Source organism: Mus caroli, chromosome 5 (genome assembly GCF_900094665.2).
Source record: "Mus caroli chromosome 5, CAROLI_EIJ_v1.1, whole genome shotgun sequence".
Classification (NCBI taxonomy): domain Eukaryota; kingdom Metazoa; phylum Chordata; class Mammalia; order Rodentia; family Muridae; genus Mus; species Mus caroli.
Window position 1 is genome coordinate 141,202,145 of NC_034574.1, and position 25,874 is coordinate 141,228,018.

A 25,874-nucleotide genomic window follows, 5' to 3' on the forward strand; every position below is an offset into this window, starting at 1 on the left:
AAAAAAAAAAAAAAAAACAGGGAAATACTATTGTGCTGTATAGATGCTACAGTTAAGAAACTGTGATCAGTTTCTGTCAACTGAGGACCAACAAATCAATTATGGGAGTTCATACCATACTGCACACATGGCTGCTAAAACAGAGGAGGTAGGGCAGTGTGCATAGATATGGATTGACCTCCATAAGTCCTCTCAAATAATAGATATACTGCACTGTGCGATTTGAGCTCAGGCACCAGCCTTCCCTTACGATGTCACTACCAGGCACTTAGCATAACTCATTGCTCTGTTTACTTATTTGTTTTTCTTTCTTTTTCTTTGTTTTGTTTTGTTTTCTGGTTGTTTATTTTCAGAGACAGGGTTTCTCTGTGTAGTCCTGACTGCCCTGGAACTCACTCTATAGACCAGGCTGGCCTCGAACTCAGAAATCTGCCTGCCTCTGTTTCCCAAGTGCTGGGAATAAAGGCGTGTGCCATCATGTTTTGTTTGCTTTTTCTTGATAGCAGTTATTTGATTTTATGCTCTATGCTTTGTTAAACTTATTGTCTATAATTTTTATTTTCACTAAAGTGTAAACTCAACGTCTTATTCCCAGATATTTTACTAATTCATTACAATGCAATTTGCTCTTGTCTTTAATGAATGACAAGATGATATGTATACCAAAGACCCGTTTTTAAATGAATTTTTAAAAAAGATTTGTTTGTTTGTTTATACAGCATTTTGCCTACATGTATACCTACAGGCCAGAAGAGGGCACCAGATCTCACTATAGGTGGTTGTGAGCCACCATGTGGTTGCTGGGAATTGAACTCAGGACCTCTGGAAGAACGGCCAGTGCTTTTAACCTCTGAGCCACCTCTCCAGCCCTTTTAAATGAATTTCCTTCTCATTTATTCTCAGTAAATGCTTGGCCTGTCTGTCTATTGCTTACACTCATGTCCATGTGGCTGTGTACAATAAAACGTAAGAAGCCCTGATCCTGAAAGTATTTTCTGGGCTCGGTTTGCCCTTCGGTGAAGGTCAGCTGCACGATGACCTCGTCCAACTACATGAGACAAGTTCATGATTGGCTGGAATGGAGGGGCACCAAACTTGCTTGAGCTGACTGTGTTAGCAGCAACTAAGCTGGACAGGAGCTCACTAAGCAGGTTACCCAAGAGCATCTTGGTTTGCCTCTGGCCTTAACTGGACACAGTGGTGAATGCAGTGCCATGGTTGATGTGTGTGTGCCAACTGAGGTCTTTTAACTTTGTATTTGGGAGGAATAGGGATTTCCATGAAAACTCTGGACATAGGGACTAGAAACCCCCCCACCCCCACACCCAATGACACTGGTAATAGACAGAGTACACCTAAGGTCATGTAGGAGCTTCGTTTCTAAGTGCCCAGTCTTCAGTGTAAGGGTTTGGTCGGTTGGGATAGAAGCTCCTCATGCCCCGAGTCCCTACTGGGCATCACCGGGCATCTTTAGACTGGGTACTGGACCTCCGCTCCACAAGCCAAAGTCTCTTTTATTCAGGCCTCTTCCTTTGTCCTGGCTTCTCTCTCTCTCTCTCTCTCTCTCTCTCTCTCTCTCTCTCTCTGTCTCTCTGATTTCCACTGAGGTAGGAAGAAGTTTGGAAGTACACGGCAGCATAGTTGCTTTAGATTGTGGATGCATCTGTTGCCTCTGGACTGCATCCTTTGAGATGGTAATATTCACATTCTGTGTATTTGGCTGCCATTTCTCTGCTGGAGAACTCAGGCTGAACGGCTGATTCTAGGGGCCCAGTCTCTTCCTTCCCATCTTTCCCTGTAACATTCTCGCCTTGCTTCCCCACGAAGGCTGAGATCTACTCAATGCATTCACAATTCACTTGTCACTATGGTACCCATTATGGTACCCACTATGGTGCCTCTGGTGCAGATTGTTGGGGTCATGATACAATGGGGACAGGTCCTTTCTGGACAGGTTACTCAGTCCTGGTGATTAATCCCTGCCTTAGGGGGCTTCTCTCCTGCTCCAGCTTTGGTCTGCTTGAGACATAGGTCTGCTCTGGATAAAATATCACTATTTTAACCGTCAAAGACTGTAAGCGTGTTGTGCTGTCACAGACATTTGCTTTCAGGGTTGGGTGGCATCACTGCTCCAGGCTGGCTTTGCTGAGCACCCTCAGATCAGAGCTTCCCTCTGTTGCTGAGATCTGTTCAAGAGAGGGAGGAGTTTCTCCTCAGCATGTTGCTTGGAGACTCTTTTCTCTGTGGTGTTTTTGAGATGTCTGTGCCAGGGTCAGCATCAGTGTAAACTGGATCAGTCTGTCACCCCATCAGCTTTGCCTGTAGTGCTGTTGTGAGCTGTTTGGCCAGCATTCCCCCACAAGCCCTTGTGGGCACCTGCTGAGCCATGTCACTGTCTGAAAGACATTCTGACCATAGTGGAGCAAACGGATGAAAGTGAGGGACCATATTAAATGTAAGTTGTTCATCCCTTGGGCATGTGGCCTGCAGAAGGAGTAAGGATAACAAGGTGACTCCACAACACCATTTCAATGTGGGTGTAGACTGTCACAATTTGTAAAGGCTCAACAGGAGCTGTGCTGTCTGTCTAACTCGGAGGACCAGAGCGTGTTCTGAGCGGCCACCATCACAAGTTAACTCTTCTCCAGCTATCCCTCAGAGTGGAGCTCTGCGGCCTGCTCCCTCCACATGCTTTTGTCTTATTGCAGCTTCTCTGTGTTACGTGGGCTTTAACCTGCTTTCTCGTTCCCTCCACCCTTCCGAGGAAATGCATCTTCCGTCATCTGCCAGCTTGTCACACCACCCCAGTCTTCCAAGGTTCTCTGCTGAGCTCCAGTCAGACGCTCTGCACGTCTCTCACTTCTTTCAAGCCACCCTCCCTCGTTTCTTCTTTATATTCGCCCGACATTGACATCACCCAACAGACATCTCACCACTGGGGCCTGTTGCCCTGCAGAGCCTTAGTGTGCTGAAGGTAATGCACAGAAGATGGGGTTTTCTTATCTTTATATACTAAAGATTTTAAAAATTAAATTTAACTGAGATATAGAAACATAAAAAATGTAGGTTCTGCCAAGTGGTAGTGATGGCTCCCACAAAGGTGGTGGCAGCAGAGGTGGTGGCACACACACACACACACACACACACACACACACACGCCTTTAATCCCAGCACTTGGGAGGCAAAGGCAGGTAGGTCTCTGGTCTACAGAGCAAGTTCCAGGATGGCCAGGGCTACACAGAGAAACTGTGTCTTAAAAAGCCAAAACTAAGTAAATAAATACATAAATAGATAAATAAATAAATAGGTAGGTACTAACAGGGACATGTGATGTTTCTGATATAGATGGGAATTGTGTAATTTTTAAATCAAGTTAAATGTATCTGTCTGTTAAGACTCGTCTTAAGCTGGGCAGTGGTGGCGCACGCCTTTAATCCCAGCACTTGGGTGACAGAGGCAGGTGGATTTCTGAGTTCGAGGCCAGCCTGGTCTACAGAGTGAGTTCTAGGACAGCCAGGGCTACACAGAGAAGCCCTGTCTCAGGAAAAAAAAAAAAAGAAAAGAAAAGAAAAAGACTCGTCTTAATGGTGAGTACATGCAGTGGCTTCCTTCTGGCTTGGGCTATGCGTGATCTCACTGCCTCCTGCAGCTGCCCAAATGCATCGTACCACCAGAGTGCCCGGCTTTTCCTTTAGCCACATTAACTGGCCGTTCCCTATCTCCCATGTTACATGTATCTGAAACCTGAGATTAAGTCAAGGTGTTTTCTTCTAGACTCGTTTTATCAATCCATCTTCTCCCACTTTGAGGCCAACCGATGGACAGAGAGCAGGCCTGGACACTGAGAGTTACTGCTTGAAAAAGCTGCATCCCACGAGAACGCGTGCACGCGCTCTTCACTTGGCCTTTTGGTTATATAAGGTTTAAAGTTTTCTGACAGTAGCTTCATTTACTTGATTTTAATTCTCATATCCAGAGTTCAGGGCTCCAGGATTCAGCTCAGTGGCAGTACCAAACTCGAAGCTGAGTTTGATCCTCGGCTCCGAGGGATGGGGACAGATGACAATAAAAATCTAGATACTTGTCACATCTGCACAGCCTAGCACAGGGCTGGACAAAACATAACAGCTCAGAAACATTTATTAAGCAAAACAAATGGGAGGTGAGCTGATATGGCACTAATGCTAGCCCTTTAAAACCATTAAATTAATCTGGCATAGTGGCTTACACGTTCATCCCAGCATAGGGTAGACAGAGGCAGGAGGATCACTGTTAGTTCAACCCTGGTCTGTATGGCAAGTTCCTGGCCAACCAAGAGCTACATAGTAAGACCCTGTCTCAAACAATTAACTAATTTTACTTAAACCAACCCTTGAGTGTAAGCAGATTCACCTTCAAAATCATTTCTGTCTTTATATATCATGCCCAGCGTTTAAAGATGTTTTATGTATTTTAATATGCTTTAAAATGTTTTTAAACTATGCTTTAAATTAAAGTCTCTAGACAAGGTTACATGTATACGGATACAAAGGTGTTCACTACTTTATTTCTTGATGCCAACCTGGCAGTTTGGAACTGTTGTTTGTCATCTTGTGAGAGATGCGACACATCTGGCATTGTTAGTCGGACACGCCAGAGACAACTTTAGTTGCCCACACCACCATGACTTGAGCCCAGGTCCCCTCTCCCTACTTCTTCATATTTGAACCTATAAAATAGTCAGCATAACTTAGCAGACCTCTCCAAACTGTTATCAAACAAACAAATAAACCAACCAACCAACCAACCAACCAAATATACTCCAGCAGTGTTTGTGAAGCTAAAGTCTACTTGTGAACTGTGTCATACAAGTGCCTGCCTCTGATAACAGGTATGGACATTAAATAGGTATGATGTCTTGCTGCCTGACTGAATGCCAGTAATTTGCAGTTCCTGTCGGACCATCACATACACATTTTCCAAGGTTTGAAAACAAGTACTCAGGAAGCTAGAGAATAATAGGGTGGTTGCCTGAGGCGTGAATGGGACCCAGGAAGAAAGGATGTCCCCTAGCCTTGCAATATAAGAGAAACATGCCTGGTGGCAGGGATTGCAGGTGAGCAGTGAGTGAGTTTGCCATACAGGGAACAGGGAAGGCAGGGTGGGAAGGAAGAGCCCCAAGAGAGAGTCTGGCGAGCAGTGAGTGGAGATGTTCTCAGATCCAGCAGGGAGGGAGGCAAGACAGGAGAACCCACATATACAGGAGTCAGTGCGGTGGTTGCAGGGGCTTTTTTCTTCTTGTTCCATTGATGTGGCCGAGGTGGCCTCTATGCCTGTGTGCATGCTCTCCTGGGCTCGTGCACTCAAGACTTCCGTTGTTCCTGCCTGCTGCCCTTTGGCCCAAGAAGTGACTACCCAGCTTTCTTGTCTTTGCTTTCCTTTGCAAGAATGGCTTGTGTCCCACCGAAAGGGTTTTCCTGGGAGGAAATGAGGGAACAGAAGTTCCAGCTTCCCCGAGCCCTTTCAACAGGCATTTATTTGATGGTCACCGGGGCATGAGCTCGCCTGTGTGCCAGGCTTCCTCTGTCCTATTTTTTTTGGAATGTTGAGGGGTTGTCAGTTAACAAGTCACAATGATAGCGGACCGGATCCTGTTAAGGAGCCAGCACCCCTATGATTCTCTGGGCCTGGAAGTCCTTCTTGACCTGACAGGCTTTCTGTGAGAGATGCATCCTGGTTTGTACACTCAGGCAGTCAAACTTAGACTGACTTTGTGGGTGTAACACAATGAAGAGGCTTTCCACTCATGGAGTCCCGGAGAGCCAGGACCAGCCACTGCGGTTACCAGTAGTCCTTATTCACAGGCTTGAAATGGAAACAGCCACAGTGGAGGCAGCACGTTTAGTGTCCCCTGTGGGTGATACTGAACATAAGGGCCAGGATATGGAGCGCGTGGCCATGACCACAGGTGCACCACAGGTTGCATTTGAAACTTAATGGGTATGTGACTGCTGTTCAGAATTCCCTCCCTAGAGGTTATAGTAGGGTCTGACGTGTGGCCATCAGTCCACTGCTTCTACCACATGGGTCCTGGAGATCGAACTCATACATCGGGCTTTGTGCCAAGCCCCTTTTACCCACTGAGCCATCTCAGTGGCTCAGCTAGAGTAGCTTTAGACACTAAAGAGAGAAGATGGGTATAGCATAGTTCATCTTAAGAAATGCTAACAGTGGTGCTTATTAAACGGTGGCTGGGGGCAGCTTAGGGGAGTGAAACACCTTAAACCTCACCATGTCCTGTGCAGTCAGTGGCATTCCAGTTTCAGAGGTAAACAGGGCCTTGGAGGGCAAGAAAATGAGGGCAGTGTTAGGTCCTCCACAGTGGGGACCTCCACAGCGCTTATACTCCCCGTTCCCCGCCCCCTTTTTATCCTGTGTCTTTTCTCCAGTATCCTAACAGCCACAGACTTTCAGAATTGGTGGGACTTTTTGTTAGAGACATGGTCTATGCAGCCTAAGCTGGCTTGGAACCCACTACGTAGCCAACAGTGACACTGAACTCCTGATGTGTCTGCACCTCCCCGGTGCTGGGATCACATTTAAGGTCTGACAACTGAATTTAGACCGGACTCTCCTCTCTCAAAGGGCCAGTCCCCATTTTCTGTTAGTGCTTCATGGAATATATGCTGTGTATGATTGCGTATTAGGAGAACACAGGGTTAAAATCACTTTACCATGTGTTGTGTATGATTGAGTATTTGAAGCCTGGAGTCACTTTACCAGGCTTCTATAGAGACTCTCTGGGTCTTTATTATATTGACACGGACTCTGACTTAATAGGAGAAAGAAGTAACTTTTTAATGAGCTGCGTGTGTATCCACATGATCACTCACCTTTTTAATATGGCAGAATACCTCAGGGGATTAATTTACCACAAACTAGCATCTTGGTAGTAGGTCATTTTGGGTAAGCATTTCATCTCTTTGGGGCAAGTTGTCTATTCTCCATATTGGCCTAAGAATATTCCAAGATCTCTTCAGTAACTGATAACTCTATGATACAGAGCCTGCCTCAAGCCAGGTATTTGTGTTACAGAGCTAGCTTACTAAAGATAGTGTGCAGTCTCCAAAAGCCATTCAGTTATCACTCCCTGTACACCGGACCGAGTGCCAAGCAGTAGGAAGACACTAATGAGACTATCTGCCCGCCAAAGGGAACTGCATTATCAACTGATGATTAAAACAGAATACAGGGAGGTAAAGCCACGGCTCAGTGGCTGAGAGCATGGGGTGCTCTCACAGAGGATCTGAGTTCGGTTCCTAGCACCCCCGGCAGCGGCTAACACCGCCCGTAACTCCAGCTCCAGAGGAACCCGATGCCTCTGGCCTTCTCAGGCACCTGCACGCATGGGCACATGCCTACATATCTACACACAGGATTAGAAATAGACCTTTAAAAATAATAATACAGTGTGAGAATAGAATAGGTTTATATCACACACACACACACACACACACACACACACACACACACACCACCCCACACCAAGTAATTGCCCCTTTATATAACCTCAGTAAGAGAGAAGCCGAAACCTTCATAAGGGAAAAAAAAGGACGCAGGGGCAGGCTGCCTCCTTTGGGTGAATGGGAGGCCCTTTTGGAGGGATGACAAGAAGCCAGTTCCAGTGTGCTGCATTCTTGTGACGAATGTGCTAACTCAAGAGAAGCTGTGACATGCTGGCCCTGTGCTGTGGAATGTAACCCCTCTCTGGGATACTGTCACTACTGTCAAGCTTGGCTCTGCCACAGTCTCATTCCAAGATTGGACTCACACAGGTGTTCTGAGTGGAAGACTCAATTTCAAGGCTACCCTGCACTATCACGTTGCCAAACATTTCGGATAAATGGCAATCTATTTATAATACGGGCGTTGAAGCAGGCCCTTGGACATGATAGTCAAGGGGCCATATTATGCTTTCCTACAAATGTAATTGTTAACCAAAAAAAGCCAGTAAGCTTCATCCTATTTAGCCACCACACGAAGCAGGCAGGAGACACTGTTTATATTCTTTGGTTTTAGTCTAGCTGGTTTTATTTTTGAAAGAGTATAACTCATACCAGTTAGTTTAAGTTAGAAAGTTGGTTTTCTTGTTTGTGTGGTTTTTTTTGTGTGTGTTTTGCTTCTTTTAGGGCTGGAGAGATGTCTTAGTGGTAGAGGGCACTTGCTGCTCTTCAGGAGGACCCGAGTTCAGTTCCCAGCATCCACACCAGGAACACCTGCAACTTCAGCTCCGGGAGAGCTAACGCCCTCTTCAGGCCTCCACTGGCACCTGCGCACACACACACACACACACACACACACACACACACACACTCACGCATCTAAAACAAAGAAAATGTTTTGCCTGATCAGTATAATAAAATGGTGGCCCCCCAAATTATTAAAATGAGTGTAGATGAACTTTAAGAATTATAAATCTACTTTCCTGGGCTTCGTATATACTAGATGTTTAAAACTATACACTATGTGGTTGGAGAGAGAGAGAGAGAGAGAGAGAGAGAGAGAGAGCAGTGATTATCAAGAGCACTGGCTGCTCTTCCAGAGGATAGCAGGTTCGACTGCTGGCATCTTCATGGTGGCTCACAGCTGTCAGGGGATCTGACACCCTCTTCCCGTATCCTAGGATACCAGGCACTCAAGTGGTAAGCATGCATGCACAGGCAGATGAAACACTCAAACTCACAAAGTTTAAAAAGTAACAAAGAAAAGTATGAAATCGCTCAGGCCAATACAGTCTTTCCTCCCTCTCCCAGTTGAAAGGTGAATGGCGCCACTTCCTGGGTGGTCTTTCCATTTCTTTCTCACTGAGCTGTTGAGGCACTGGGGACACAGTTGTAAGGACCCTTTCTAGTGTGACTCCTTGAAAGCTGAAGTGTGGTCTGCCAGCATGGTAAGTGGAAGGTTCTAGATGTCTGACAGAGAGCAGGTAAGAGGAAGCACAGGAGGGGAGGGGAGTGGTGAGGCAGGAGGATGGGATGGGGGTGGGGAGTAGTGAAGCGGGGGAGGATCAAGGGGCGGGGAATGGCGAAGGGGGAAGATCAAGGGGCGGGGAATGGTGAAGGGGGAGGATCAAGGGGGCAGGGAATGGCGAAGGGGGAGGATCAAGGGGCGGGGAATGGCGAAGTGGGAGGATCAAGGGGCGGGGAATGGTGAAGGGGGAGGATCAAGGGGCAGGGAATGGCAAAGCGGGATGAAGCAAGGGAGAAGACTCTTACCGGGTTCTTGTTGTATTTTGTGGTTGTTTTTGAACCAAGTGATCTGAGGCGCGGGGACACCTCTAGCTTGACAGTCTAAGGTCGTAGAGCCACTGATGGAGACCTCGTGGTCACTGAGGTTTTGAAGCAGGTGTGGCGCTTCCGAATCTAGCGAGGAAAGAGAGGGGGTGTGGTTATTTATATTGCACAATCAGATGGACATCTTAATAGAGACAGAACCCACCCAAGGTAAGGCTTCAACACGCATTTGTCGATTTTTCTCTTCACTGATTAAAGCTAAGGCTTCCCTTGAGAAAACGTGACAACAAATTGCAATGTGCTAAAATGTAGGTAAATAAAGAACTAGGTTGGACTCTATATTTTTAGATACTAATACACCAACACACTTTCTTCTTTAGTAAAGAAAAGCATTACGAAAATTCAACTATTTCATATTTTTCTAGAGCTAAACATGAAACACATGGTTGTGTGTGTAGAGGTTTTTGGGTTGGGTTTTTTGTTTTGTTTTAACGTTCCTATTGCACATGCGTGATGGGCCAATATCATCTTACATCTTATGTTTGTTCTCTGGACTGAGCCCGACGGCTGATGGCTCCTGTGTTTGAACTGAATTTCATGGACTGGGTTGTGTTACTCCATAGTCTACACTTCGAGGCAGCAGACCAAACAGGAAAATTCTGAAATCATTCAATGCTTTATTGGTCACTCCCCTCCCTCCCCTCCCTCCCCTCCCTCTCCCCCAAATACAAGCAACGAAGAAGTTCATTTAAGAGGCAGAGGCACAGATTTGTAGGTTTTGCGCTATATAATAGCACAAGTATTGTATTTTATATTATTTTCTCTTAAAACATACAAATATGGTACAATACAATTTATTTTAATAAAATGCCAACCAATATAGTACAACAAAAAATGAATTTAATACATTAAGATGCAATACATTATAATATTAAAAATACCACACAGGAACGGCAGTACCCCCCAGGGCCCCCGTGAGTACAGTGTCTCAGTTTAATGGAGTAGTTATTCAGTCCTGCTGACGTGTATACATTCTAGTGAGGTGGATTGGATCAGGGCCTCAAGCCCAAGGGAGAAAAACAGAATTGCCTAAGGCCTCTCCCCTGCACCCCTCCCTAGTCTGCCTTTTCCCATCTCATTTGCAAATCCTAGGGCAGAAATCCCAAGGGTCTTGGTATCACTTACATATTCTGCACCCTTGTCTGAGCTTTCTCTAAACAGATTTGGTTCCTCATCTTATGACATTAACAATGGGAGAGGGCAGCTTAGGAATGGTTACCCTACAAGTGATGCTGTGGCCTGGATTCCATGTCCCCTGCAGGAGTCTGCTGCGGGCCCCACACCCCTCTCTCTCTCTCTCTCTAAATTCCTGCAGGAAAACTCTCAGGATCAGCATTTGTTAAGGCCATTTTGACATCCCAAGTTGAAGAATTATCATCACAGAACACTCAGCAGGGTTACTATTGGTTAGGAGACCTCTCAAGGGCTTTGGTTCCCATAGCTTATCATTAGTCTTCTTGTTTTATATGGAATGGCGTCTGAAGGCACACGTTGAAGGAAGTGCTGGTTGGTTAAATACCTTCTTCGAGGGTAGGCTGCAGGAGAAAACTCTTACTGTTGCCTCTTACAGTGTCTCCCTCTGTCCGCGTTAGACGCAATCTGTCAAACAGCTTTTCTTAATTGAAATCACAGCCCGCAGGAAACTTTTCAATCTATAATGACTTGTGCACGCATGCTCATTACAATGTTGACATCTTTACAAAAACATCAGTGAGATAGGACAAGATAAGAAAGAACACATGGCTAATCAGCATTCAACAGTGCCCAGAGAACTCACAGATTCTACTTAAAACTCAGACCCAGTGCACTGCGTGTCTAGCTCCCTTTAGCACATTCTACTGTTACCAGTGTGTCAACTCTGAGAGAACAATGTATCACTCACTACTCATAGGCCTTCAATGACTTTTGGATACAGGGCCTATAAAACACAAATCATTGTCATAGCTACAGTTTATAATACCATCTGTACAAACGGGTTTTGCGTTTCCCTGACAGATCTATTTAGGAGCGGATGGTTTGCTTTAACCAAAATCTTACAAAGAACACCCAAAAGGGGCACAGACTTCACACAAGCAGCATAGAAAGGGGCTAGTTGTAGGACACAGACTTCACACAAGCAGCATAGAAAGCCACAAAATAAACACACAGAACTCCTCATTTACAAACAAGGTTCACACACACACACACACACACACACACACCCTCTAAAGCATACAGTATTAGGATTTATTCATGAGAAAATATTTTCTATATGCTAAGTGTCTCGTCTTTTGGCTCCTGCCTACAAGAGTGTGCAACCTAGGAATCATACTTTGTGAAGTAGACCTACTTTGTAACAATGCAGTGTGACATTTTAAGGAGCAACAGAGTACAGGGCATCCATACATAGTTGGCAGGATAGAAACCCACAGTTAAAACAGCACGGCTGACCCCCCGACCAGGATGATCAGAATTGACAGGATATTTTTTGCTGGTCATGAGTAGCTAAAGACAGCCACCCACAAGGGGCTCTTTTAGGTATGACCCCAGGGTTGCTGGCCTGGTTTCCAGGTCTCTAATGATGTGTGTGTGTGGGTGTGGGGGGGTGTTTTTGTTTTTTTACACTTTGGGAGGAGCTGAGGAGCCAGCCTCATTACCCCAATTCTCTCTCACTTTCTTTCCCTCTCTCCCTCATCTCACTTCATACCCCAAAGAAGGATTTTTTAAAAAAAGAATTTATATAATAGTTTCTTTCTTTCTTCTTTCTTTCTTTCTTTCTTTCTTTCTTTCTTTCTTTCTTTCTTTCTCTCTTTCTCTCTTGAATATTCTGGAAGGACTGATTATACAACAATGAATGCAATTCTTAAAATTGTCTCTTGGGATGCACATCTTCCCCTACTCACAGGGAAGGAATGGATACTTTGCATGCTCAGTTCAGTTCAGGTTTTGTTCTGAGAAGGCTCCCTAAATCCTTCATTTCTCTCTCATTTTTTTCTTCTTTTCTTAAAACAAAACAAAACAAAACAAAACAAAACAAAACAAAACAAAAAAAAACCAAAACCAGCTTTCTTACAAACTGAGGCCCCTGAAGGTCCCTAATGGTGCTGAGGTATTGTTTCCCTGAAGGAAGACATTGCCTCAGAATGAACAAAGAGGTCAGGCCAAAGAGCCATAGGTAAGGCTTTGTGATACAATTGATTATTCTTTCCTCTGGGCTGACAACTTCCAGGCTACTGATTGTTTTCACAGCATTTGGGGCTCCATAAAACTGGCACTTGGGGGGAAATGCTATTGTTTACTCTTTTCACACTCCACGAGAGCAATTCCCACGTGAAAGACAAGCTTAGCTCTGGAACACAGTCTGTTAGCCTAAAGGAAGAAGAAACTGGGCTGGTGAGTTCCCAGGCTCGAGGGCTGCCATACTGCCACCGCCACAACACAGAACTGCCCAGCCATGTGCTTCTCAGCCTCACTATTTTGGTCATTATTGCTGGCTTCCTCCAGCCATGTAGTTCACATACAAAGATCAATCAGACATGGAAACCATACATGGAAACAGAAAAAACAATGCATATTAAAAGTACCTTTCCTTCAAATGCAAGTTCAAAATGTAATTGCTCTTGATTTATTTTTTTTAAAGGCATGCACTTAAATAGTTTTAATGCTGTTCTTTTTTTTTTTTTTGTAACTTCTTAACTTTTGCAATTTCTTAATCCCCATAAAAACATTTGCATATAGAGAAGGTGGCCTTTTCTTTCTCTCATGGGTAGATTTTTCAATAGACATTAAGAAGATTGCATTAAATCTCCACTCACAATAGCCTTTATATCCTGGATACATGGGTTGTGGACCTCTTTGAATGCCATCAAAGCTTGGTGAAGGGCTTTAAAACAGTGCCCAGGGGCCATGAGTGTTTAGAATGAAGGCTTGCTGCACTTTTGCCTGCAGTCAGGGGCTGTCAGTCCAGCCAAGGACAATGAGGAACAGCATCTAATCACAGCAGGAAACACACGTGTAATTACCTGGGTCAGACAGAGGAGGGTGGAGCAGACCTGCTGGACCTTCATAATTCACATTGGGACTTAGCTTTACTCTCGGAATTACATCAATATCTTGAGCCCCTGGGACCCATCTTAGAACCCTCCAGTTTAAGATCAATATACTTCATGTAAAGAAAAAAAAAAACAACCAAGTTTCAAATAAATAAGCATTATAACTTGTTATCCAGGAACTATTTACAAATCAAGAGCAAAAATGAAATAGTAAAAAATAAAACCAGGTAGACACCCGACACAGACTCAAATTCAACTGTACGCATCCTGTGCTGAAAAAAAATTAACTTATTCATGTCCGTCTTTGGCAGAAACCAGCATTTGCTTAAATTATTCAGTTTGTTCAGCTTCACAACTTAAAATATATATATATATATATCAAAAGAGGCTGGCATCAGAGTGGAAGAAAAGATGCGTCCCAGGTTGCTGCTATGAGGCAGAAGACAGAAGAGCAAACACACGAAAGAAACAGAGTACAGGGATCTTCAAATCCAAACACACACCGGGTGGCCCAGAGAGCACCCCTGGGCCAGCGGGCACCCCGGGCCAGAGGGCACTGGGCTTTCTTATTACGTTATCATGTCCAAACTCATTTTGGGAGGAGCGTTTCCTCTGGGCCTGAAAGTTAGCAACAGTAACAATAAACTGAGATGATAAGAGACAACTGTTACTTTTCAAATGAGTCCTTTAATGTTTGACATGACTTTGTGTGGTACAATCATTCCTCCTGCTTTTAAATTTGGAGATCCGAGAGAAAATGGCCTTTTTGCCGCAGTGCTCACCTCTAACGAGAACTTCTGTCTTCCGAAGGATGTCTTCCCCTGTGTATATGTTCCTGGCTCTGCACGCGTAGGTGCCCGAGTCCTCTAGAGACACGTTCTTGATGACAAGGTTCAGAGTGATGGAGTAATCTTGAGTGGTGGCCATTTTTTGCTTGCTGATACTATGATGCATGGTTCTGTTGTTAACTGTCCGTAGCAGAATCCAGGTAATGTCTCTGTACAGGAATTTATTGACCACACAGGACAGTTTCAGGTCCTCTCCTTCGGCTGGCATCTTTTCCACGGAAACGTGAAAGCCATTCGGCACATCTAGAAAAGAACAATGAAGAACTTCAGACCAGCGTCTCACAATGAGATACTCAGACATGGTGCAAACTCTGTATTCCCCTTTGGATTCTCTCAGCAGGAGCATCGCTGGGACAAGTGTCCTGTCCTTTTTTGTGTTAGGGGAAGTGCTCAGACAGAGCACGAAGAGCCTGTGGAGTTGAGCCCATCCCAAGTGACACAGGAAATACAAAACCAGGGCAGGTTTGGGGAAGGTAACTTTTTCTCATTTGCCCCCAGTTGCTCTTCATGATGAACTGGCTTTCCTGACTTGGGATAAGAACCTTGTTCCTCACTTAACAGGTACAGTCCTCGCCCTGGCAAGCTGACATTCGAGGAGAGTAAGATAAAGACATAGGAGCACTTTGTAAAAACCTAAAGTCTGGGTACAGGGACGCTATTTCCAAACAGTTCTTTAGGGGTGAGCTTGGGAAAGCTGGTCAGAGCCGATTCTCCCTTGCTTCACATGGCCTCCTCCCTGTTGCTTGAGAACAGAGCTCCAGGCCAGCGGGCCACACCACAATTGTGTTATTCACCTACTCAGACTCCTCTAGTGGGGACGGTGATACACATACACACACACACACACACACACACACACACACACACACACACACACACACAAAAGATGAGCCGCCATGAGCTCCTGAGTTCGATGCCCAGCACTATAAAGGAGGGAACATCTAAAGAGAAACAAACTGTTTTGAGAAATGAGGAGTGGTGGCGCACACTTGTAATCTAAAAACTTTGGGGGCATCAAGAATTCAAGGTCATCTTTAATATAGGACGTTTGAGGAGGTCCTGGGCTACTTGAGATATTCTCAAAAAATAATAAATAGCTTTTAAGGTGATGGTGTTGCCAAAAGCCATTCTGTTTGGGGTCAGTCCTCATCCTTTCTCTACATCTCCTAAGCGACCCCTCATTCCAGGTCAGCTTGTGCACCCCACTTTCAGTAGTCCTTCCGGCACCATCCCTTGAGTTTAAGGCTACCAGCTCCTCATTGTCATTCTGGAACATTCACTGGAGGGCTTTACAAATCACAGCTACTGGTGGTGAGCTGACTTCTCAGTGCCTTCCCATGGCTTGCTACTGGTGATGTATCTATATTTGAGCAAAGAATTTGGGCCAACATTTTACAAAGAGCTTTGAAGATGAAAAGCGCTGTTGTCTGTTGTTATTATTATCCTCCGTACACAAAGCTATAAAGAGACCTTTAAACCTTAAAGGGGACAATAGTCCAAAATTAGACATCGTATCAGCGCTTCCCTAGATCTCACTTTGCTTGTTTTTCTGATTTCTCTGGCTTTGGCCCCATTATAAAGTGTATCGTCTGAAGAAATGCCAAAGTATTCATGGGAAACCTGGAAGCATGGGGTTTATGGCGGCCTATGAAGTGTGGCGCATGGGGAACAAGGAGGAGAGCAGAGACGGCTCTCAGAAAATAAAAAGGAGCCTGTGTGAGTGCAGACATGGCAGTTTGCTTTGCAGCACACTGCTCGCTGGGGCTAACCTAGCAGTGAGGTGTCTGAAGCAGCTCCCCTCCTTCAGCATCTTGGTACATTCTGGACATCTTCCAGGTGAGACTAACGCATTTGCTATCGCCATCCACATAGATGAGAGGGGAATGGAGGGCTGGCTGTGCACAGGCTGCTTGCCGCAGGCGGTCCTTACTGGCCAGAGCCCCTCTCCATCCCTGCGCCCTCATCCTGGCGGTTGGCACCCAGGGACCTCAGTCACACCGCTGAGGTCACGTGCAGAGTCTCTATTTACTTTGGTGATTTAAAACTTCCTGTGGAAATAGCTCACAGGTTTCCTGATGGAAGATTTTGTTTATCTTTGCCAAGAACCGTCAGGAATCTCAAAATAAAACGTATTTAGTGACACTGGGAAATGAGAGAGACAAGGTTTCATCTTCCAGTTTCTCCCCCAGTGATGGTTCACACACCCACAGTCACAGTGGGGAACAGACACACACACACTGCATCTAGAAAAGAGAAAAACAACAAACAAACAACCAGCTCTATCCTGAAAGCCTGTTTCTGAACTGAACAGTGTCTGAAGCCATCAAACAGCTCTTAGGACCATCTATTTCTCAATGTAACCCCTTCAGCATTTGCTTTTGATCCATAGAAGACTGCAGACAAATAAAATATCTTTAATGGTTTAATAAACCCAGAGGGATTCTCTCCTTAATTCTTCCCCTGCCCCCCAAACCCTGAGTATAAACCCTAAGAAGAGTTGTTCTCCATGGGACTGGAGAGCTGGCTCAGTGGTTAAGAACACTGGTTGCTTTTCTAGAGGACCTGGGTTCAATTCCCAGCATGCACATGGCAGCTCACAACTGTCTCCATCTCCAGTTCCAGGGAATCTGACACCCTCGAACACACATACATATAGGCAAGACACTGATGCACGTAAAATAGGAGTTGTTCTCCAGCTCAGCCATCACCCTCCTCACTATGTAACACTCATCCGTATAGGATGAGACTTACCACAGTCTCCTGAGGGGTCCGTGAAAGAAGCCAGCCCCACTTTCAGGAGACATGGCCAATCCCCTGTGGGGAAAGCATGTCCCGGTGGAAACAGGCACCGTGAGGCAGGCATTTCTACCTGACTGGGATGGCCCCAAAGAGACTAAAAAGGTTGAGCGATCTTAACTGGACCACTGGCAGGAGTAGTCCCCGAAAGTGCATGAAGAGTTACTAGAGATCTCTGCTGAGTTCACAGGTACTAGCTACAATTGAGCAGCAGAATTAGGAGGGCATGCTGTCAAGGATGCCGATGGCCACAGCTAGCTGCTTCTTTCCACCGAGGAAGGGAAATTACAGCGTTCTGAGAACCGATAAAGCATCAAATAGATCTTCACAGAATTCAAAGTTTAGACAGGCACTTTAGGGGGCTGGGAGGGTCCCCAGGACTTAACTCAGTGTCTCCTAAGTGATACCGGGGGGTGGGGCTTTACCACTGAGCTACATGTTATGTCTGCTCCTACACAGCAGCAGTTATTTAAGTATTACTGGGGAGGGGCTGCAGGGATGGCTCAGTGGTTAAAAGCACTTGTTGCTCTTGCGGAGGACCCAGATTTGGTTTTCCAGAACCAACAACATGGCTCACAACTACCTGTAACTCCAGTTTTAGGGCACTCAAAGCCCTCTCCTGGCTTTTGGTAGACACTAGGCGTGTGTGTGGTACATGTACATGCATGCCAGCCAAATGCTCACAAACACAATATAAAATAAATACAGAAAACTGAAGTGGTACCCTGGGCCAAGTATAAGACACACACACACACACACACACACACACACACACAGTACAAATCTTCTTATATCCTACAACATATACTACACATAAGATATATTTATATCTCTATCTATCCATCCATCTATTCTTATTTTCCCTAGAAAATAAACTTGTAATGTGCAAGGGTCCTAAAAGTGCTTAACCTTGTATGTCCTAAGAATAAATCTTAGGCTGGGTGTGATGGGGCACACCTTTAATCCCAGCACTTGGGAGGGAGAGGCAGGCCAGCCTAGTTTATATATGAGTTCCTAGACAACCAAGGGTTTAGGATCAGACCCTTTCTTAAATGAATACAAATAAAATAAAAAACAATTGGAGCAAAGATCTGATTTGAAAAAATATAGTAATCAGCTAAAAGCCAATAGTGTTTATAAGCGATTCAATCTACCATCCATCTCAATTTACGCTCTCCAGCGCTGGTTGAAGAGAACCATGGGGAGGAAGTGAATCCTAAATAACAAGGCTGAGGTGATGCGCTGCTTTTAGGCATTAAGATGAAAGTTTCCGTGTGCTTTGAGAAGCACTGTGAGCTTCCAGCAGGCATTTCCTTCCCCAAATCCAGCATGCCCTCTCCCAGAACACACTCAGACCCAAGCCAGAAGGGCCCTGCCCTGAGCCTTTAGATGGTCTGTTCTGGTTGGACCCTTAGAATGTGAAACATTGATGGGCCAGTGATGTATGCCCACTCTGAGCCTGTGTCATGCTGCTCTAGATAATGCCCAAGATTCCCAGAGAAGACAGACGGCTCCTAAGGCTGCTAGACTTCTCTGCTTCGGCCAGAGGGCTGGCAGGCATCCCTAGTCAATATAAGAAGTGGCTGAAGAGCTGAGGAGGAAAGTGTCCGGGAGCAGATGTGGGCATGGCTCTCACTCACAGGAATGGCGTGAGAGGCATGGCAGGTACTGTTGCTCTTGGCTCAGCAGCCCTGAGAGGCCCCAGGACTCTAAGCCTAGCCTGGCCTTGAGGTCCTGATGTAGGCACAATTGTCCACAAGAAGTCGGAACATCTGTAAAGGTTTATGGGATGGTTTTAGATGAGTCTCAGGGGGCTAAAGAGTTTGTGGGCGGCTGCTGGTGCTTTCCTTTAGCTCGGAACACGTAGAGGAAGTCCAGCCTCTTCCCTCTATCTGTTCATGCCCGCCCCCACCCCCACCCCCACCCCCACAGCTCAGTACCCTCTAGTTCTCCCTCTCAGAGGCTTAGAGCTGACACGCAGCTTTGGAGTACTGATCAGTGGTCTATGTGACTGAAGGCCTGAATTTTATTTCATTTATTTTAAATTGATTAAAATTTGAGCAGGGTGGTGTGTGTGTGTGTGTTGTTTTATTTCTCTGCTAGATACAGGGCTATGGGCATAGCTCAGTGGTAAAACATCTGCATCACGTCTGGAGTTCAATCACCAGGAAAATAACCCCCTAAATGTTGACTACATATTAAAAATGTAATATAGTATTTTAGATATACTGCTTAAACAAAATGTTATTCTTTCTTTCTTCCTTTTTTGTTTTATTTATTTATTTTGTTGTTTGTTTGTTTTTTGTTTTGTTTTGTTTTTTTAAGACAGGGTTTCTCATTTTAGCCCTGGCAGTCCTGGACCAGGCTGGCCTAAGACTCATATATCCTGCCTGCCTGTGTCTCCCAAGTGCTGGGATTTGGCGTATACCACCAATACTTAGCAAGATTTTGTTGCTACTTCAGAACTGTCATTTTGCTACTGCTATGGATTGCAAAATGTTTCCCGATGGTCTTAGGTGACCCCTATGAAAGGGTGGAGCAACCTCCCTATGTAGGTTGAGAGCTGCAGGTTTACTCCAAAGCTCCTGGATTTACTCCAAGACTAATCTTAGTGAAATCTCTGTGAGCATCCTTCCCCAGCAAAGGCCTTTGCTACTGGGAGCAGATATACGAGGAACACTGTCTTCTGCTCTTGTAAGGGGGCTTTGCTGTGGTGTTCTCCCCGTCCAGGTCCGACCTGTGAGAATGACTTTCAGGACGGCTCCACGGCCCAGACTCTTTAGGGTTTGGCTGCAGGCTCCCATCATCGGACAACACAAACGCCTCATGAACTCAGGGCTGCCTATTTCTTTCTGGAGACTTCTAGGCACTGTCAGAAGCCTGCTCCGTGCAGTGCGAAGTTTCCAGAGGGTTGGCAGGCTGCCCAGGTTCCCTCAGAAACTGGAGAGGCGTGGAGCCAGGCAATTGTTTTTAGACTTTGAGCAACTTATTTCCTTCCTGGACTCACGGAGGGACATAAGGAGCGCCACTTGAGTACTTTGCAGGTTTAAAGATTTGTAGAGACCATCAGGGTTTAAAGTTAAAAATTCTTAAATGCTCAAAAAAAAAATAGCCCATTAATTATAAGGAACAAAGCCCACTTTCAGATTTTGACAGGGGAGTCTGAGTCTCCCAAAGGGCTAAATTACTTCTACTATGGATTTCTAAGTAAAACAAACAATCAAACAAAAAACCCACAACCTCCTCCCCCAAACCAAAAAACAAACAAACAAAAAACCTGTCTAATATCATAGGGGTTGGAAATGAACTATGTACCAGACGCAGAGGTAGGTCTTGAGGGGGGTCCAAGAGTGAGGATATAAGATCCCAAATTTAGAACCCAGTCTGGGAAAGAGACACAGACACAATTGAGAGAATTCCGGGAAGTGGCTCTTTAGAGAAGCTAAAGATGTTGTGGAATTCTATCCGAGAGCAAGGATGGAGGTCTTCACAGTGTGACAAGTCTATGTTTTAAAAAAAAGAGGTGGGTGGGGGGGGAATCACCAAGGGCGTTAAAAGCAAAGAGGGTTGAAGAGAGATCGAGGACCCCCAACTTTCCTGTAGGTGGAGTCCGGATAGCTTACCTGTGACGTAAAATTTTATGTTTCTTTCCACAGTCCCTATTTTATTGAAGGCCCGGCAGCTGTAGATTCCAGGGGTCCGAGAGTCAGCCACCACCAATGTGCTAACCGTCTGCAAAAGACACAAAGTTCAGCTGGGACAGAGATCGATAGGAACAGCCCTGAGCTAAGGGCTAGAGTGATTCAGATGTTCCATTCACATAGAGGGTATGGCAGGGGTGGTAGCCACCAGCAAGCTCTCTGCTTTGGAGCCCCACTACGAATAGAAAAATAACAGGAAAACAGGTCCTCAGGAGACCGGAGCCCATGACATCCGACCTACGAGGGTTTTCGGGGCTTATCTCGGTAAGTGGCCACAACAATCACAGACCTGAAGCCGGGGTGTGGAACTGCACGTCCAACCCCATGAGGTGGTCAGGCCACATCTGTGAGAGGAACAGGTGAGGCCCAGGCCTTTCCTGGTGTGGGTGACCTGAGAGCATGGGTGCCAACTGGTCACAGGAGGCATCTATGATGGGCATGAGAATCAAGCAAGGAGAGAAGAGAAGGCGGCAAAGCCATTTCTCATTTGTGCTCACGGGATCTGGCTCGCAGCCCCCAGTGGACTTGAAAGGGACAGGAAGTTGAAAGCTAAGATAGTCGTGCGTGTGTATGTGTGTGTGTATATGTGTGTTTATAAATTATCTATTCTCAGGACTTTAATTCTTTATGTACAAAATGAAGATATAAACTGATATTTTAGAGCTGTGATTTAGCTGATTGTCCCCAGATGGTGGTCAAGTTGATATGAACCTGAAGTACTTTTCAAAATAAATAATGTCTACTCTAATCATAAGGTGAAAATTTAGACAGCTAAAAGACTTCCATTGTTTCCTTTAAAAGAAGAAGAAATTAGAAATATGGACACACTGCTGAGCAGTCTTCCATTGAAAGCCACCATACCATGAATAGGTAGTGAGGGGGAATTAAAGGTACTTTTTAATACTTCAAATTAGAGACAAATACATAAAACTTGATCCAGTTCCTCAGAGATCGTAGTCTGTCCTAGGACACAAATAACTAGGCATGGTCTGTGAGACTGGGGTACTGTTCTCAGGGTTGTAGATGAGTTGTGTGTCCTGGCGTAAGATAAAGGCAATACTACGGGATGCCGGGCACTTTCATGAATGAGCATTCCCGAGGGACTGGTCTTGGGGAAGGGTCTTAACGTTTTCCGATGGGTGAAGTAATATTAAATAGGCACTTTATGCGTGGTCTCTCAATGTCTCTAAGAAATCAAGACATTTCTGTTTTTAATCTAGAGACTAAGCAGACTAAAAACAAGGGCTGGAGAGGTGGCTCAGTAGTTAAGAGCACTGGCTGCTCTTGCACAGGACCTGGGTTCAGTTCCCAGTACCTACATGGCAGCTCACAGCCATCTGTAACTCCAGTACCAGAGGATCCAACACCCTCTTCTGGCCTCTGTGAGCACCAGGCTCATACATATTGCATGTACATACATGCAGGCAGAACACTTACACATATAAAACACAGTAAGTAAATCTGAAAGGAAGTCTGACAGCATCCTCTGTGTTTTTTTAGGCAGCAAACCCTCTTCTTCACCTTCCACCCCAAATGGTTTCTTGGTTGTTGGAAGTCTCTGCTCAATCCCATCCACTCTTATATCCTCTGTGTGTTATCAAACTTCTAGATAATGCAGAGGGCTGGGCTATGTGGTAGTTCTCACTCCATTTAGTGGATATTCATCACGTGGCTGTAAAGGTTCTGCCGGGATATCAATCAGTAGGGAGCATAGCAATCCCCATGGCCAATGACTTTTAAAAGTGTTTGGCCTCATTCCCTACTTAAGGTTCCAACATATGCTTTCTCTTCTTCGGGGGGTTGGGGGTGTGAGTTGGGTGTGGGTGGGGTAGGAGGATGGCCACTGTAGAAGAGTCTGAGAGATCAGCTCTCTCTCTCTCTCTTTCTCTTTCTTTTGATTGTTAACTTTAACAAAGAGTGGGAACATATGAGTTCTGATAGCCGCCTTCTCTTATTATAAGGACCAGCGAGAGTCACAGAGGACATAGAAAACTGTGGTAAGACAAGCTTGTTGGAGACAGTGTGAAGGGAGCCATTAGCTGGTGGGAGCCAGAAGGACAGATTGACGATCAAGTGCATTGTGACCCCCCTGTGTTGTCTGGGGAGTCTGAGCTCCTGTATGTCAAAGCTCTTCACAGGAAATCAGAAATGAATGTCTGCACTGAGGATTTCCTGTTTGCAGTCATCTTAAGCCCGAGTTCCTTACAGGAGTTAAATTCTTATTGTTGATCTGAAAGGACCCGTGCAGAGTCACTTAGATTCTTGGATGTATCGCGATCCAACTTGGATCTATGGTTTAGTTAGATTTGTCTGCTTAGCAGCCCCCGTGTCTGTTGGCTTGAGACTATTTGACATTTCAGACAGTCACCGTTTATACTGTTGTTAAAATGACTTTGATTTTGCAAAACTCAGAGCTGGGGTTTGTGGCAAGGAGAAGCCAGACTACATATGGACATTTGCCCTGTTTGAGTCCTGCACACAGCGGGCTGGAGAGATGACGCAGTGGTAAAGGCATATGCTCTTACAGAGTATCTGGGTTTGATTCCTAGTACCCACGTGGTTGCTCATAATGCTCTGTAACTTCAGCCACAGTAACTGTAGCCTCAGGAGACCTGACACCCTCTTCTGATCTCCATGGACACTGGGCAAGCACATGATGCGCAGATATACATACATGCGAAGCAATCATGCGCATAAAGTCAGTCAGAAAATTAGACTTGCCCACACTGTCTGAAATGGTTGCGGCAGCTTTGGTCTTGCTGAGCCATGTCAGACTTTTCATGTAATCTGAGACTAAAGCTGAGATGCCTGGAGGTGATATGAATCCATGTCATACAATGAATTATGAAGAAAGAGATATAATTCAAGTACATTTTTCTTTGCCTGAATAATGCCTTCCAATATTAGACACGTATGCACAGACGGGCATCCTCCAGAATTGAACTCACCATGGTTTCTGTTAGTGTAGAAATTATGTTGGTGGGGTGTTTATTATTTCTTTGTGGTGGGACCTTCATGCTGCCCTTAATGGTAACATGGACAGCATTATCTTAGCCCTGTGAGATGGGGGGCATTAAACAAATAAGGTGACTAAGGTTTCTAGGGCTTAAGGGATGAACCCCAGGACTCCAGAGACCACAGACATGCCTGGGAAGAGCGTCTATCCTGGTGTGTAGAACTTGAGAGCTCACACTCTCAGCCTCTGATTGCTTCCCCACCCAAGTGCTTCACACTGGGTAGCAAAACCTATTGATACAGGCCTGTCTACCATTTGAATGGGGTTTTCCTTGAAGGTAGCTCCTTTAATCAGCAGCAGCTGGTAGCATAAACTGAACACTGTTTTCCTTCTGGGATAGAATTTCACACAAACTGAAAACTTTTCTATTTTTTCAAGACAGGATTTCTCTGTGTGACAGCCCTGGCTGTTGTGGACTTTATAGATCAGGCTGGCCTTGAACTCCTGAGTGCTGGGATTAAAGGTGTAAACTACCTCCTTTCTTTTTCTTTTTCTTTTTCTTTTTCTTTTTCTTTTTCTTTTCTTTTCCTTTCCTTTCTCTCTCTCTCTCTCTCTTTCTTTTTTCTTTTTTAGGTGATGTGATTTGGAAGTATGATTGGTGAATGAAAAGATTCTAATTAAAGAAAAACATTTTTAAACACAGGGTGAAACAAAGAACTTATTATGATCAACTTTCCTAAAAATTATTTTACTCTGGTATATTCTTTATCTAGGGAATATGTTTTAAGGTTATAAAATTAAGTATCTTTTCATATAACATCAAAGATATAGGTTGTGTATAGTGGTATATACTTTAGTCCCAGTGACAGGAGGCAGAAGAGCTCTGTGTGTTGGAGGCCAGCCTGGTCTACATATTGAAGAGGTCCAGCCAAGGCTACATAGTGAGACCCTGTCTCAAAAACAAGACAAAATCCATGGCGGGTATTTGACAAGCATAAGCCAGGTCAGGTCAGAGACAGGAGCTTAAGCAAGGCTGTGCTCAGCATCCTTTGGTTGTATTGGAAGGCATCTTCTCATGGGACAGTCAATAAGGATGCACGAGCTGCTTGTCTTAAAGGGACCATTCTGATCCTTGATGCCCACAACAAAGAGGAGAATGAAAAAGGTCAAACAGAATACCAAATTATCCCTGTTACGTTTTAGAAGAGAAACTGCCAAAGATTTGAGATGTGACAGATACTTGGAGTTGTAATTGTTTATTTTATAGGACACACTCGAAGGGATGTCTCAAGATGGTCTGCTTGCATCAATTCTATAATCAGTTTGCATTTTCCACAAAGGAAAGACAACCTCACTCCCACTTAAAATCCACAGTGGCCTTCTACAGAGGATGAACACAGCCAATTGCAGCATCAAAAAAGATAAAAGCCTTTCTGTTGGTGTTTTGTTTGGGGTGGATGACTTCTTAGCGAGGTTTTTGGTCCAGTCTAACTCTGCATTCTTAAAGGTTCTGTGCTTGTCACGGGGTCCTTTGATATGTCCCCAGATGTTCATCCAGACTGTCACCAGAAGCCAGACATGGTGGTGCACGCCTTTGATCCCAGCACTCCGGAGGCAAAGGCAGGCAGATCTCTGAGTTCGAGGCCAGCCTGGTCTACAGAGTGAGTTCCAGGACAGCCCAGGCTAAATAGAGAAACCCTGTCTTGAAACACAAAAAGTTCCCAATCCCAGAAACAAAATAAAATAAAACAAGGAAGCAAACAAAAACAACAAACCATCCAACCAAAAACCTGTCATTAGCTACTTAAGCTTGGATTTCTTAATTTTCCTTCCCTTCCATTTGCTAAGCCTTAGTAAGTCCTGTCTTCAGCCTCGTGGAATAGATTGAATGGAAGTAATATGTCATTCCGCTTAATTTCCGGGAACACGCTTTTTTTTTTTTTTTAAACCTATTTATGGAATAGAGATTTTAATCTTGGGATGTTTCTAACACTGCTTTCTTCTAAGTCTTTCAGGGAGAAATAGAAGTAGAGGTGTATAAAGGCCAAGGAAGAGCTGACACGCAACAACCACGTGGTGGGAAAACAGAAGGTGAGAATTAGGGGGAGCCAGGGGCAGTGTGGGAACTGGACCACAAGCCGTAGTTCCGTAATTAGGACGATCATACACGTCATGGGATTGTCTCAGGCAATTTACATATTTCCTCCTGT

General features: G+C 45.0%; 1 protein-coding gene across 1 annotated transcript in view; it reads right to left on the reverse strand.

Annotated features, from left to right (window-relative positions):
- Positions 1-25,874, reverse strand: part of Flt1 (fms related tyrosine kinase 1) — a 163,535-nt gene that overhangs the window by 62,171 nt on the left and 75,490 nt on the right. The window contains exons 12-14 of the mRNA XM_021162004.2: positions 20,631-20,739; positions 14,146-14,454; positions 9,255-9,401 (exon numbers count right to left, since the gene is read on the reverse strand). Of these exons, the coding sequence (XP_021017663.1) occupies positions 9,255-9,401; positions 14,146-14,454; positions 20,631-20,739 (565 nt within the window). The remainder of the gene's footprint in view (positions 1-9,254; positions 9,402-14,145; positions 14,455-20,630; positions 20,740-25,874) is intronic.